At 52.7% G+C, this 14619-nt stretch overlaps 1 protein-coding gene across 2 annotated transcripts in view; it reads left to right on the top strand.

Annotated features, from left to right (window-relative positions):
- Positions 1 to 4063: 4063 nt before the first annotated feature.
- The window catches only part of Mllt1 (myeloid/lymphoid or mixed-lineage leukemia; translocated to, 1), a 51495-nt gene continuing 40939 nt past the window's right edge, over positions 4064 to 14619 (top strand). For both annotated transcript variants that reach the window (XM_013022937.1, XM_013022936.1), the window contains exons 1-2: positions 4064 to 4201; positions 13848 to 14028. In XM_013022937.1, the coding sequence (XP_012878391.1) occupies positions 4190 to 4201; positions 13848 to 14028 (193 nt within the window). In that variant the 5' untranslated portion in view covers positions 4064 to 4189. The remainder of the gene's footprint in view (positions 4202 to 13847; positions 14029 to 14619) is intronic.

Genomic DNA, 14619 nt, shown 5'->3' with positions numbered 1-14619 from the left:
GGCTGGGAAGGTGGCTCAGTGGTAGAGCGCTTGCCTTGCATGCCTGAGGCCCTGGGTTCGATTCCTCAGCACCACATAAGTAAAAACAAAAAAGCCAGAAGTGGTGCTGTGGCTCAAGTGGTAGAGTGCTAGGCTTGAGCTGAAGAGCTGAGGGACAGTGCCCAGGCCCAGAATTCAGGCTCCACGACTGGACAAAAAAAAAAAACCAAAACATTGAAAGCTGAGCACCAGTCAGTAGTAGTTCATGCCTGTAATCTTAGCTACTCAGGAGGCTGAGATCTGAGGATCCAGATTTGAAGCTAGCTAGGAAAGCCAGAATTGGAGCTGTGGCTCAAGTGGTAAAGTGCTCACCTTGAGGTTCAAACCCCAGGATCTGCACGCATGTGCACGCGCGTGCACACACACACACACACACACACACTAAAAATAAATAAGCAATGCAAAAGGGGCTGGAAATGTGGTTCAAGTGGCAGAGCGTCTTCCTAGGGAGCAAGCAGAAGGACCTGAATTTGATCTCCAGAACTGCAAAACAACAAAAACAACAAAACCTCCAAAACTCAACCAAACCAAAATCAAAACAAATAAAAAAACAAAATAAAAAAAGAGAGAGGGAAGGTTGTCTCTGACCTATTCCAGATTAATAAAACTAGGCTTTCTATGTATGTGTATATATTTGCTGATTTTGGGCTTGAGCTCTGGGCCAGGGCACTGTCCTTGAGCTCCTTTTGCTATCACTTGAGCCACAGCTCCATCTCCACCTTTGTTTTGTGATTACTTGGAGATGAAGGTCTCAGGGACTTTCCCTGGCTTTGAACCACGATCCTCAGATCTCAGCTTCCTAAACAGCTAGGATTACAGGTGTGAGAGCTATCAGCGCCTAGTTCAGGCCTCCTATATTTTATTTTACTTGTATTGCCAGTCCTGGGGCTTGAACTCAGGACCTGGGCACTGTCCCTGACCTTCTTTTGCTCAAGGCTAGCACTTTATCACTTGAGCCACAGCGCCACCTCCAGCTTTTCTGTGTATGTGGTACTGAGGAATCAAACCCAGGGCTTCCTGCATGCTAGGCCAACACTCTATCACTAAGCCATATTCCCAGCCCCAGGCTGGTATATTTTAAAGCTTCTGTGAGGTTTCAGTGTCCAGGCAGGGCTAGGAACTTTCACCGGCCCCAGGCTCTTGAACCTCTGGTTCAAAGGACCACCAAATATGAAGTAATTTTCTCACTATTTGCATTTCTTTAAAGTTGCTAGACAGAGGTTAAAGGTGCTCAAACACTAAGCAGAGAATTAGAAAGGAATCAGAAATGGACCTGGGCACTGATAATGCACATTCATAATCCTAGCTACTTAAGAGGCAGAGAACCATTCAAAGTTAGTCCTGTCAGAAAAGATGACAAGACTTTACTTCCAAATTAACCAGTAAAAAGCCAGGCTGGAGGAATGGTTAAAGTGGCAGAGCACCAGCCTTAAGAAAAACTTTTATCATTTTACAATTGTAACCATCTTTAAAAATGATTTTATTATAAAGATGCTATACAGAGGGTTACAGTTACATGAGTAAGGTAATTAGTACATTTTATTTTTGGTCAGTCGTGGGCCTGAACTCTGGACCTGGGCGCTGTTCCTTAGCTTTTTAGCTCAAGGCTAGCACTCTACCACTTGAGCCACAGCACCACTTCCAGCTTTTTCTTTTTATGTGGTGCTTAGGAATTGAACCCCGGGCCTCATGCATGCAAGGCAAGCGCTCTACCACTGAGCCACCTTCCCAGCCCTTGAGTACATTTCTTGTCAATCATTACTATCCTTTTTTGTTTGTTTTTTATTTTTTGTCAGTCGTGGGCCTGAACTCTGGGCTTGGGCGCTGTTCCGGCACTCTTCAGCTCAAAGCGAGCCCTCTACCGCTTGAGCCACAACGCCACTTCTTGTTTTCTAGTGGTTTATTGGAGATAAGAGTCTCACAGACTTTTCCTGCCCGGGCTGGGTTTGAACCTTGATCCTCAGATCTCAGCCTCCTGAGTAGTTAGGATTACAGGAGTGAATCACCGGGACCCAGCTTATCCTTTTTGTTTTGCTCCTACTATCCCTTCTCTCCCCTACATCCCCTACTATTCCCCCCCCCCCCCAGCCATCTTAAGTGTACAATTCCAACATCCACTTCCAGAATTCTCCATTTCTGGGCACTGAAGCTGTGTCCCCCATTAAACAGTGACTCCCATCTCCTCTCAGCACCCATGTCTCCTCATCCTATTTCCTGTCTATGGATTTGTCTTTAGGGAGCTCCTGCGAGTGTGTGTTCTTCAGTACTCAAGTTCATTTATGTGGAAGCAGGTGTCGGAATTCCTGTATACGGCAGAATCATATTGTGTTACATGAGTGATGTTCGATGGTTCCTTTGGTAATCCCAGCTATCCCAGAGGTGGAGACTGGGCGGATCACCATTTAAGGAGAAGTCTGGGCAAAAAGTTACTCCATCTTTACAAACAAGCCTAGTGTAGCAGGGCACATCAGAGGAAGGTAGAGGAAGTAGGATCTCAGTGTAGAACAGCCATTACAAAAAGCACAAGACTCTCTGGAAAAAAAAAGAGCTCCAGTTACCCTCCCCTCCAATCCTCGGTATACGTGGGATACATTTTTATCAACTCAACACTTGCCTTAAGTAGGCACTTTGGAAAGTAACAGAACCTAACTGAAAGATGCTTGCCAGTTAAGTGAGGAGGAGGGCTGGATTCTTTATACTCATCTGGTAACATTGTAATCCTTGTAACATTGTATCTTTACAAAGTTGTATTTAACTGAAGGACACTTGCCAGCTGACTGAAGAGGCCGGCTGGATTCTTTGTACTCACCTTGTAACATTGTGACTTTGCAACATTGTACATTTGTAACTGTTATATCTTTGCCATTGTAAGGAAAGGTCTTCTTTGTTCCAAACAGCCTGTCAGTGCCCTTCCCATTGTCCTCCCTTTTTATGAGGACAATGGCATTCAAAATGTGAGCCGGTCTCTCAGTCATCTGGTTCAACTGTGCATGGACAGCCTTTAAAAATGTGTTGTTATCTGTAAGTGGTTGTACGAGGGGTGTCAATTCAACAGACCAACTTCTGTGCACAATACATCTTGATCACTGTCACCTCCTCCCTTTAAAAAAGTGTGTGTGTGTTTTCCCCCTCTGAGGGCTTCTGCTTCCTGGGACGGCCCTGTAGCATTGAGCCACACCTCTAGCCCTTTTTGAAACGTTCTTTTGGTGATTAATTGGAAATGGGGGTCTCAAGGACTTTGCTGCCCGAGGCTAGCTTCCAGTGGCGACCCACAGCTCTCAGCCTCCCGAGCAGCAGCGAGGGTCACAGGCGTGAGCCGCCGCTCCGATCACGCACAGCATAGCTATTCATCATCGTCATTTCTCTAGATGAACTCGTCCCTTTTGTCTAAGTGAACCATCGAGAAGCTCCATCATTTCACCGTCGCACGATCTCACGCTCGCGTGAAGCAGAAGCAGCCCCGTTTCACAAATGCACAGATTGAAGGACCCGAGAGGGAGCGAGGGGCTGAATCGGCCGCGGTGGGAAACCTCCGTCTCCAGTTCCAGAGTACATTCCATTACAATGGTAGCAGCTCGTGGGAAATTCAAGCGTCCCCGGGGCTTCCCTCCCCCCGGGGTTCCACCTGCCCAGCTCGCCGGCGCCCGCGGGACTCTCCCGCGCAGGGATGCTCGGACAGCAGCGCGCAGGCGCGGCGCGCCCGTCCCGCCCCCGCCCCCCTCCACGTGCGGCGCACACCTCGCGCTCGCCTCGGCGGGACTCGCCTCGCGCCTCCCTCCCTCCCTTCTCCCGCCCCTCCGCTCCCGGCCTTCCTATTGGCTGGAGGCTTCGTCCCTCCGACCGCAGCCAGGCAGGCCCCCTCCAGGCAGGAAGTCCCACCTTACGAGCGGTTGATCGTCTCTCGGATTGGTCCGAGGGGCTGTCCGTTAGAGGTGGTGGGCCCAAGTAGTCGGCGGGGCCCCGCGGTCGGTGAGCGACCCGAGCTGGCGGTGGTTTCCGGTTCCGCGGGGCTGGCGGGCGGGCGGGCAGCCGGGAGCGGCGGCGGAGACGGAGTCTGACAGACAATGAGGAGGGCGGCGGGGCGGCCCTGAGTGGCGTTGGCGGCGGCGGAGAGCGACGCGGGACCCGGGGGCGGGGCGGGGCGCCAGCCATGGACAATCAGGTGAGGAGCGGCCGCGCCGCCGGGGCGCTGCCCGCCTGGCCCCCTCCCTCCTTCCCTCCGCCTTCCCGCCTGCCCGGCCCTCCTGGGTCCCGTCCCTCCTCGGTCCCGGCCTCCCCGCCCCGCTCCGCTCCCGCCCGCCTCGCTTTGTGCGCGCCCGCCGCTCCCCGGGCCTTTATGTGGGGCAGGGGCGCCCCTCCCCCATCCGCGACCCTCGCCCGCCCCGAACGTCTTAGACCCCCGTGGGGACCCCAGCCTGACTCCGAGACCCCCCTCTTGGGATGGCCCTCGGGAACCTCTGGGCGATCTAGTGTCCCCTGGGACCATCCTCGGATCCCCAGTGCGACCTAGTGACCCTCCCTCCTCTGGAGTCTCCAGTCCGGTCCTGGACCTTTGGAGATGCTCCTTTCTGACACAGATCCTCGTGAGATGCCACTGGAGACCCCCAGCTATGCCTAGACTCCCTCTCCTCCCCACAGCTCTTAGGCTTCCCCGCTCAGATCCCCTGTGGGACTCCCCAGATTTGACCTGGGTCCCCTTTCCCCTTTGGATCCACGGACAATCCATGACTTTTTTTCTTTCCTTTAGATCCTTGGATACTCTAGTCTACTCAAACACCATGACCCACCCTCACCCCCCACACACACACCCAAAATCTGGGCTCCTGTTCCAACTTAAGCTATGAGTTCCCCCAGAACCCTTCCTCCATCATTCCTGGAACCCAGGCACAGCTTAGGCTAGCTTTCCCCAAGTTTGCCAGCCTGCCCTGGGCCTCTTCACCCCCTCTGATCCTGCACCTGCCTTACCTCAACATCCCTTTCACCTCCTCTCCTGGTGGGGCCTGAGCTCCTTCCTTTCCCTGGAATCCCCATCCTTCTGCTTCATTCCAAGTGCTCAGGCCTGTGTAATGTCCCTGCCCTTTTGGATTTGGGCTTGAGTCCTCTATCTGTCCCACCCTGCCATTTCTGTCTTTTGTCTTTTTTGAGCCCTGGTCACTTTTCCTTTAGACTCCAGGGCCTGAGGGACTTCTCTTAGCTCCAGATCCTATTGATGACCAGAAGTTAGGGCTAGCCTCTGCCCTCACCTGATAGCCCTGAAAGCCTTTTCACCCTTGCCGTTGCCCTGGTCTTTGGCCATCTTTGCTATGGGCCTAGTCCAGACCTCTTTTGCCATTCATGCTTCTTTGACCTTAGCTGGCCTTGCTTTACCTCCCCCTTATAGCTCCCCCTTACAGTCAGGGAATCCCACTCTATCCCAAGCACTCCTAGGTCTGACTCATTTTTCAGACACTACTCTCTTCTTCCCCCCATTTTTCCTACCTTTCCCAGCATCTCAAGAGTCTCAAGCCTAACCCAGGGGGGATTCCCCAACTCCCCAGACTCTCCTGTGGGCCCCTCCCACAGAAGGGGAAACTATTCTGGTGCTAGTCCCTTTGGTTGTTGTAAAACCCAATGTCTTCTGACTCTTGAGTCTCCATCACTTAGCTAAGCTTCTCTTCCTCACATGGCTATTGCTGCCCCAAACTCTGGTCATTTTTTCATTCTCCACTGCCCCCCCTCTGGTTTTGGAGGCAGGAAATCAGGGCCAATGTTGTGGGGCTGGCAGCTGTAATCTCTGCTGTTAGCCAGGACAGGTTGGGGCATCCCTGGCTGCTGGCGCCATGGAGGCGCCTCTGTCTGGTAAGATGCCACGTGGCTGTGTGGCCTAGGGTCATTGAGGCCCATGGCCGAAGCTTCTGGCACCCACTTACTGTGGCCTCCCTGCCTGCTTGCTGTGAGAAGACATGGAAGGGGAATGAGGGAGGGGGGGTTTATGCTTGGCTGGTGGATCCACACGACCTGGTGCTAGCTGATTTCCAGCAAAGCCAGTGCTTGCTGTCTCTTGTCCATGTTGAGTTAGCCCAGCAAAATGTCCCTTCATTGTGCACCATTGTGGACATCCACTAGGTACATGGAATATGGCCCTTGTCCCCACCCCTGCGCCCACAGAGATGTTTGGCCATTTCCCTTGTCATGTGCATCTAGGCCTGAAAATCTGGCAGGCTGTCACGTCTATGAATGGCTGATGGGAAGGGGTGGCAATCTTGGTCTGTGACAGAAGGAAAAGAGAAAGGACTGCTCAGGTGACACTGACCCTGAACAGCTGCCTCTATCTCCCTCTCTCAGTACAGTGGCCGCCAGCACCTGTGACTGTTTTAAGTTTCTGCCAAGCAGTGTATAAAATATTCAGTCAATCGGTCATAGCAGCCACCTTTTCAGTGCTCAGTAACTGAGCCTCGGCCTGGGGGCTGTGCAGACAGGACATGTCCACCAGTGCAGAAACTTCCACCCCGCAGCCCTAGCTGAGGTCCCAGGGGAAGGCTGTGCCCACCCAAGGCCTGACTGCATGGCCACGTAGACTTGGGGAACACCAGCAGTTCTGTCTTTGGCTAAGAAGACCCCTGGGGAAACAGGAGAATGGTCAGCCATTTACCCAAGTAGGTAGGTTGACTTAGTGTCCCAGAGCGACTCTAGGCACACAGAAAATGCTTTGAATCTGCCAGTCTTGGCCCGTTCCTTCCTCTCCCTCCGTTCCCCTCAGGGATGTTGCAAGCTGTAAATGCCTCATTATAGCAGGCCTGGCCTGGCTTACCCTTGGGTACTGGCTGGGGATTTTGCTTCTCTTCCTGCTTTCCCTTCCCCTAGGACTGAGGACCAGCCCAAAATCAGGGGCTCCCACTTTCTTTAGTTCCCCACCTCCCCGCAGGCCATATTTTCTCCATGGCCAGGCTCTCTTTGTCCCAACCCTGGCCTGGATCTCTCCTTTGCCATTCCACATGTGAGTTGGTATCATCTGTGGCATTTTTTGGGGTAGGGTATAAGTCGGGAGGCGGGTGTGGATTGAGGCTTGAGCTAGGGGCCCCATGCTTTTGGTCATCTTTCTTGTTCAAGGCTCGCATTCCACCACTTGAGCCACGCCTCTATCTCCCCTTTCCACTGGTTAATTGGAGATCAGTCTCAGACTTTTCTACCTAGACTGGCTCTGAATTGAGATCCTCCAATATCAGCCTCCTGAGTAGCTAGGATTGTAGGTGTGAGCCACTAGTAAGTGCATGACTATATTTTTGGCTGTGCATGAGTAAGAACTTTAGTTGCTTAGAACCCTTGTCTCTGGGAGGAGTGTGGTTTATATCTAAGGCTGGGTGGGGAAAAGACCATTGAGTGGATGCTGGGAAGAAGAGCAGAAGAATCTGGGATCTGTCACTGGACACTGTGGTTGCCCAGGGAGCCGCTGGACAGTGCTGTCCTTAAAGGACCAGAGAACTCCCTGGGACTGGCCTTGCTTTGGCGGTGGGTGGCAGTGGGGCTGCATGGTGGAGTTGCACTTGCTGCTTCTCTACCTGAGCTCTGGTTGGGACTGGAAAACAGCTGCCTTGCTGATGCTCTCCCTGGGGTATTTACTGCTGATGCTGGGGGCCATTTCATAGGAGTGCAAGTACAGGTCCAGGCGGGGCCTGAAAAGGCCCCTGGCCAGTTCACATTGTTTCTGTGGTACCTCTGCTGTTCCCTAGACTTTTCATAGAAAAGCTTAGACTGATCTGCCCGTCTCCTCCCATCTCTTAAAGCACTTCCTGGAAGGTGGACAGGCCAAGGTTTGTCCTACAGTTACAGTACTGCAAAATAGGAGAGGGCAGGGTCCCAGCTTCTCTTCACCTTTCTGTCCATCATCATACCCAGTGCAAGGTTTCACTCGGTTAGTGCTGGATCAGTGAGAGTGGCCAGGGAATCAAGTCTCCTTGCAGCCAAGTTCTATGGGCCTGATCCCAGATGCCTTGATTGAGGTTGTGCATGCTCCTACAGATCCCCTGGAGGCTGGGGGTGTGGCTCAGTGGTAGCACTTGCTCGGCATGTGTAAGGTCCTGGGTTTGATCCTCAGCATAAAGAAATAAGGGGGGAAAGAGGGAAGGTAGGAGGGAAGGAGTGTTCCCAGAGCTGTTCCCCTTGCTCCTGGGGGACACATGGTACCCCATTTAACCTCTTGGTGGATACGTGTGTGTGTGTGTGTGTGTGTGTGTGTGTGTGTGTGTGTGTGTGTACTGGCCCAGGGCTTCCCTGGCAGGTGATGGTTAGGCTTCCCAGTAATTTGAAAACCAAAGATTGTGGGGAAGGGAACAGAAGTGCCAGCTGCTGGTCCCAGTGTGGGATGCTTAGTGGTCCCCGCCCTCTGGGCAAGTAGCCCCCCATTAGGGGTTTGACATCCTTCAGTTTCCCCTTCTTTCTGACCATTCCAAGTCAGCCACTGCCTGAGAGCCCCCAGCTGGGCCTAGAGGGGGAAAGCGTGATTTGTTTGGTCTGGTGTTGCCATTGCTCTGCAGGGTTGCCCAAGCCCCATTACCTTTTCCCATTAGTGTGTGCGGAGTTCACAGCCAGCAGCCAAGCATGGCCCAGTTGGACCTCGCAACTTGCTGAGGCTGATGAGGGAGGAGGCCCAGTGCTTCTGCCTCTGGATGGGGAGGGCATCCAAGCATTTACCACCCTAATCACACTGCAGGGTGAGCTGTGAAGTCCCAGAGGAGAGGGCCTTTGGCAGAAAGGATCCCATCAGACAATCCAGGGAAATCTTACAAATTAATTGTTAAAGACCTGCCTCAGGGCTTTGGGTCCAGGCGTAGGTCCATGTTCAGGGAGGCTGATGGCTGGACTGATCAGATAAAAAAAAAAAGATGGGGAGCTTGGATTTTTTTTTCTTTTTTTTAAGTCTGGGCCTGGACGCCTCCTTCAGCTCTTCAGCTCAAGGCTAGCGCTCTCTACCACTTGAGCCACAGCGCCCACTTCCTTTTTTTTTTTTATTGGTGGTTTATTGGAGATAAGAGTCTCATGGATTTTTCTGCCCAGGCTGGCTTTGAACCATGATCCTCAGATCTCAGCCTCCTGAATAGCTAGGATTACAGGCGTGAGCCGCTGATGCCCAGCCATGGGCTTGGAGTTTTGTGGAATAGCTTGAGCAAAGCTCTCTTCTGTTTGCCAGATGAGGGCCATTTTCATCTGCACCTGGAGTGAGCTTTCTCTCCAGGGCAGGGGCCTGGATGGCCACCCTCTAGTATCTGTTTGCCTAGCTTGCTGGACTTAAGGGTTCTGGCGCTTGGTTCTAAGCATCCTCTGCTAGTTGTCCTGGGCAGAGGACAGTATCTGAGGTCAGGTTCCCTGCTCAAGATTGACTTTCCCCCACATGACCCCTGGAGCCCCAGGGCTGCCCTGTCCATCAGATAGTCTTCTAGAAGTAAAATGATGGACACTCTCTAGGGCAGGACCAGAGTGCCACCTTGCTCAGGGCTTTTGTTGGGAAGTGGGCAAATCTGGAGGGGGGGAGGTGGTTTGCAAAGGGGCCTCCAAGCAGCAGGCAATTATGGGACCTGGAGAATCTGCATCAGGTCTCCTCATGAGCAAGTTGGGAGGACAGCCACTGCCAAGAAAGCATTCATCCTGGAGGCTCCTGCTTAGGTTAAGGTCGCTCAGTGTCCCCATGCAGCCAGGTGCCCCTCCCAGAGGATCAGCTGACAGGTATGGTTCAAGCCGTTGGTTCTGGTGGCTGTGGACCGAGTCCAGGTGGAGTAGAGGAAGGAGGGGGTGTATCCCAGGGCTCTGGAACAAGCTCAGCTGTGCTAGTAAATTATGACGTGACACGTAGAGCTGTTGGCCAGGGCTCAGCTAGCTACTGCTGGCCTCCAGTTAGTACCGTTCCAACTTAACAAACCAGTAGTTCTTTTCTTTGGAGGGTCCCACAGACTGTGTTCTTAGAAGAGTCTAGCATCTAGGGGCATGTGTAGGGGCAGTAGATTGGGGCTGAGAGCCTTGGCCCTGGTGGCTGAGGTTGTGGCACGCCCTTAGCCGGGGGTGTTGTGGCTGCAGTTGGCGCCAGCCCCTGGGGCATAGATGTCTCAGGGCTGGGCCAGGGTGCTTTGGGCCAGCGTGCTGGCTGGGAAGATCACCGCTCTGCCTTGGAACCTTCCTGTTTACTTTGGCCTCCATAGCGCAGTTTTGGCACCAGCATTCTCCCCTCTCTGATGGAACTGTGGTCTTCTATTTCGCAATAACTGCTCTGCCGCCTGCATGCCCAGGGTTGGAGTTCCATGTCATGAAAACTGCTGGGAAGCAGCTGGATTGGGTCAGAGGAGAGTCTCGTGATGCAGGAATTAACTCCAAAGAGGCAGCTGTGGGGCTGGGTGGACTGCCTGTGTTTCGGTCATGTGTACCTCGTGTTCACCTGGGACCATCCCAGCCATTCAGGGATCATCTCCCAGTTCTCAAGCATGAAAGCAGATTGAGGAGACAAGGCAGAGCCATTCCAGCCCTTTAGGGACGATGCAAATACTGTTTGGGGCTCATTCTTCATATGCAGCACTGTTCCATCTAATGATAATAACTTATTTATCCACAGGGTATTTCTCATCTACTGTTCGGTTTTGTGTGAGTATATATGTGTATTTGTATGTGTGCCAGTACAGGGGCTTGAATTCAGGCTGTAAGCGCTGTCCCTGAGCTTTATTTGCTCAAGGCTGGTGCTTTACCACTTGAGAGCTACAGCTCCACTCTGGCTCTTTGGTGGTTAATTGGAGTTAGAGTCTTACAGACTTTTATTTATTACCTTGGTCCTCATATTTCAGCCTCCTGAGTAGCTACTGGCACTTGGCTTGTTCTTTGTTTTTTTTTTTTTTGCTGGTCTTAGGTCTTGAACTCAGGGCCTGGACACTGTCCCTGAGCTTCTTTTGCTCAAGGCTAGCACTCTACCACTTGAGCCACAGCACTACTTCTGGCTTTTTCTATTTATGTGGTACTGAGGATGGAACCCAGGGCTTCATGCATGCTAGGCAAGCACTCTACCACTAAGCTACATTCCCACCCCATCTTTGTTTTTTTTGAGAATAAGTCTTGTTATAGCCTAGGGTAGCCTGGATTCACCATCCTTCTGGTTCAGCCTCCACAGTGCTGGGCTTACAGGTATGTACCACTGCACCCAGCTTCATCTAGCTTTTGGTGGGGGGGTATTTCCACTTGAACATTTCCTTGACATTTAAGCATGGACTTTCTGTCCTCCCTCCCCACTGTCCCTGGCAGAACTGGCAGCTCTTCTACCTGGATCCTGGCATTTCCGAATCTTCTTCACCCTTGAATCTGGCCAGTTCCCCTCTTCCAGCCTCAGTTTACCTCTCTTCCAGGCGCTCCCCCAGTTGTCTCCCAGCTGGGAGTGTGTCACTGTTCACAGAGACCATTTCCTGTCCCCAGTGACTCACAGATCTTTTCCCCAGAGACCTACAGGGACTATCATTCTGAGCCAGAGCTCTTTCAGCCCATTTCCTTTTTAAATTAACTAATGTTTAAACTGATGAAATTGTATACATTTATCATGAACCTTTTTTTTCTTTTTGGCAGCCCTAGGGATTGAATTCAGGGTCTTGTACTTGCTAGGCAAGCATGGTACCACTTGAACCATCCCCCCATTACACATCTGTTTAATTTGTGTGTATGTGCGCACGCACATGTACTCATAAACCTGTGCAAGTACTGGTGCTTGAACTTAGGGCCTGGATGCTGGCCCTGAGCTTTTTTTGCTTAAGGCTGAGCACTCTATCACTTTAAGCCACAGCTTGACTTTAGGTTTTCTGGTGGTTAATTGGAGATGAAAGTCTCACGGACTTTCCTGACTGGGTTCAAACCATAACCCTCAGGTCTCAGCCTCCTGAGTATGTAGGATTAAAAGTGTGAGCCACCAGTGCCCAGCTTAATTTTTTAAAATAGAACTTCATTGTTATTAAGGTGATGTATCTAGAGAGGTTACTGTTTTCATGAGTCAGGTAATGAGTACATTTCTTTTTGGACAATGTTGCCCCTTCTTTCACTCTCTACACAAGTTTTTTTTTCCTCCTCTTTGGTGCCAGTCCTGGGACTGGAACTCAGGGCTTGGGCACTGTCCCTGACTTGAGCCACAGCACCACTTCCTGCTTTTTCTGTTTGCATGGTACTGAGGTATTGAACCCAAGGCCTCATGCATGCAAGGCAAGCACTGTACCACTAAGCCACATTCCTAGCCCTGTACAAGTTTTTAACTGGCAAATAGAACCTGCCTGTTGCTCCTGCCTGGTTGGCTAACTGTCTGCAGTCCCAAGCCTTGCCCTCTATCATTATTATTATTATTATCTGCCACTTGGACCTTCCTTCTGGGAAAGTTCTCCACAACACTGTGTGACCCAACATTTCAATAGAGAAGGGTCAAGGGGTGTCTCCATGGTCCCAGAGATCACCCAGGGGTACACAGCAGGCCCCAGTCCAGGAGCAGGTACCCAGTGAAGGGGTGCTGCAGCTTCCCCAACTTCCTTGATGGTGGAAAAGAGCCCTGGGAGAAGAGGCCTTCAACTGGGATCTTGGCCAGCAGGGAAGTGAGTTTAGGGTACCACAGGCTGGGGCAGTGGAGGACACAGGAACTGGGGGGCTGAGTTGGACAGAGGGCTTGCAGATCCTGAATTTCCTTAGTCTGCGACTCAGACAAGCTGCCAGCTTCCACGTGTGTGCCTCTGTGGGCTAGAGACCCACAAAGCGTGACATTTACACATGGACTGCTAGGCGTATTCTGACTAAGGGAGGGCAGCTTTCCAGACTGGTGCAAAAGCAGGCTGAGAGGTGTGTCCCTGAGCTGCAGGAGGGGCTGGGAGGGAGAGAGAATGGGAGCGGGGGAAGGAAGGAAGGAGGCAAGGTGGAGGAGGTTGGGAGTGGTGCAGTCACAGAAGAAAGGAAGGTTGGAGAACAGCTGGGCACTCGGGCAGAGAGACTGGCAGCCAGCGCACAAAGCGCCTCTTTGCCTGCTTATCTCGGCACTTAGCAGCAAGTGTCCTCTTGGCCTCTGCGCCTTCAGGAACACTGGTGTTTGCTGCTGGGTGTCAAGCTGTAGGGAGTCTGGGGGAGGTGCCCTTCTGGCTGTGCCTGGCCACATGGCACAAGTGCTCTGAAGGCTTTCTGGTTGGTGGGTGGGAATGCGCTGCTGCTGCTGTGTTTTGGGGTACAGACAGGTGCCCTGGCTCCTTGGGAACCACCTTGATGAAACAGAAAGCCTGTGCTCGCTGTCAGCTTTCTCTGGGGATGGGGTGGACTCTGCACTCAGGCCTCGGGTGTGTGACAATGAAGGTGCTGGCATCAAGGTGCTTTGGTGGCTATCCCAGGGAGGCAGGATGGCAGTGGTCGGGAGTGGCTCTGGAATTCACAGCCATAGCTTCAGCTTCCCCATCTACAGAATTGCAGTCCAGGGAGAGCTGGGTGGGACAGCTCTCCTCCCCAGGTGGCCTCAGGGGAGCAGTTGGCCAGCTGCCAGCAGCAGGTTTCTTTAGTGGAAAGCATGGGAGAGAAATCAGGGGCCTTCTGGTAGAGGGTGAGCCAGCATGGGTGGCTGGGGGAGGAGGATGGAGGCAGAAGTGCTGCAGGTGTGCTGCCAGAGTCAGGGTGGAGCTGGGCACTAGAAGCCCAGGAAGAAGTATGTGGGGGTGAATGGAGTAGCTGTGGGCCGGTCAGAAAGATGGGGGCTGGTGTCCAGTGGGGGCTGGTGTCCAGTCTCCTCCTCTCTGTGGTCTGGAGGGACATGCACCGGTGTGAGGGCTGACGCTGTCCTGCTTCTCTTTCCCTAGTGCACCGTCCAGGTCAAGTTAGAGTTGGGGCATCGTGCCCAACTGCGCAAGAAGCCTACCACGGAGGGTTTCACCCACGACTGGATGGTGTTCGTCCGCGGCCCTGAACAATGTGAGATCCAGCACTTTGTGGAGAAGGTGATCTTCTGGCTGCACGACAGCTTCCCCAAGCCCAGGCGTGGTGAGTGGACCTGGGCTTGCCCAGTAGATGGGAAGGTGGGCACTGGGGAGTGAGCAGGGAAGGCAGTGCAGACAGGAGGGGTGGCCACAGTGTCCTGTCCAGGTGACTCAAGTCATCAGCTGTGTTGTTTTAAGAACTCAGAATGTAGAGGTTGGAGACAGTACAAGTGAAGTCACTCACCCTGTCACTCACTCTGCTGTCTGTGGCCCCCCTCCCCACTGCCTCTGTCCCCTGGGCTGTCCAGCCCTGCACCTGGGACCATCTGCACCGGCAGGATATCCCCCCTCCACTTCCAGAAACACTTTGGCTGGGACTCTGAGGGCAGGGTCGGGTTTTCTCACCATTGAGATGGAAGGGCCGTGTATTTACAGGGTTCAGTAGTCCTTTCTATTATTTATTTGTTTGTTTATTTGCCACGCTGGGCACTTCAAGGAAGTGCTAATCACTGAGCTCCAGTCCCTAGTAAACGATTGTGGTTTTTGTTTGGGTGGGGGGCGGGCCTGAACTCTGGGCCTGGGCGCTGTCCCTCAGCTCTTCAGCTCAAGGCCAGCACTCTACCACTTGAGCCACAGTGCCACTTCTGGCTTTTTT

This window comes from Dipodomys ordii, unplaced genomic scaffold (assembly GCF_000151885.1).
Source record: "Dipodomys ordii isolate 6190 unplaced genomic scaffold, Dord_2.0 Scaffold64, whole genome shotgun sequence".
Lineage (NCBI taxonomy): Eukaryota > Metazoa > Chordata > Mammalia > Rodentia > Heteromyidae > Dipodomys > Dipodomys ordii.
Note: the sequence above shows the minus strand (reverse complement) of the source record. Positions and strands in the feature narration are given on the sequence as shown.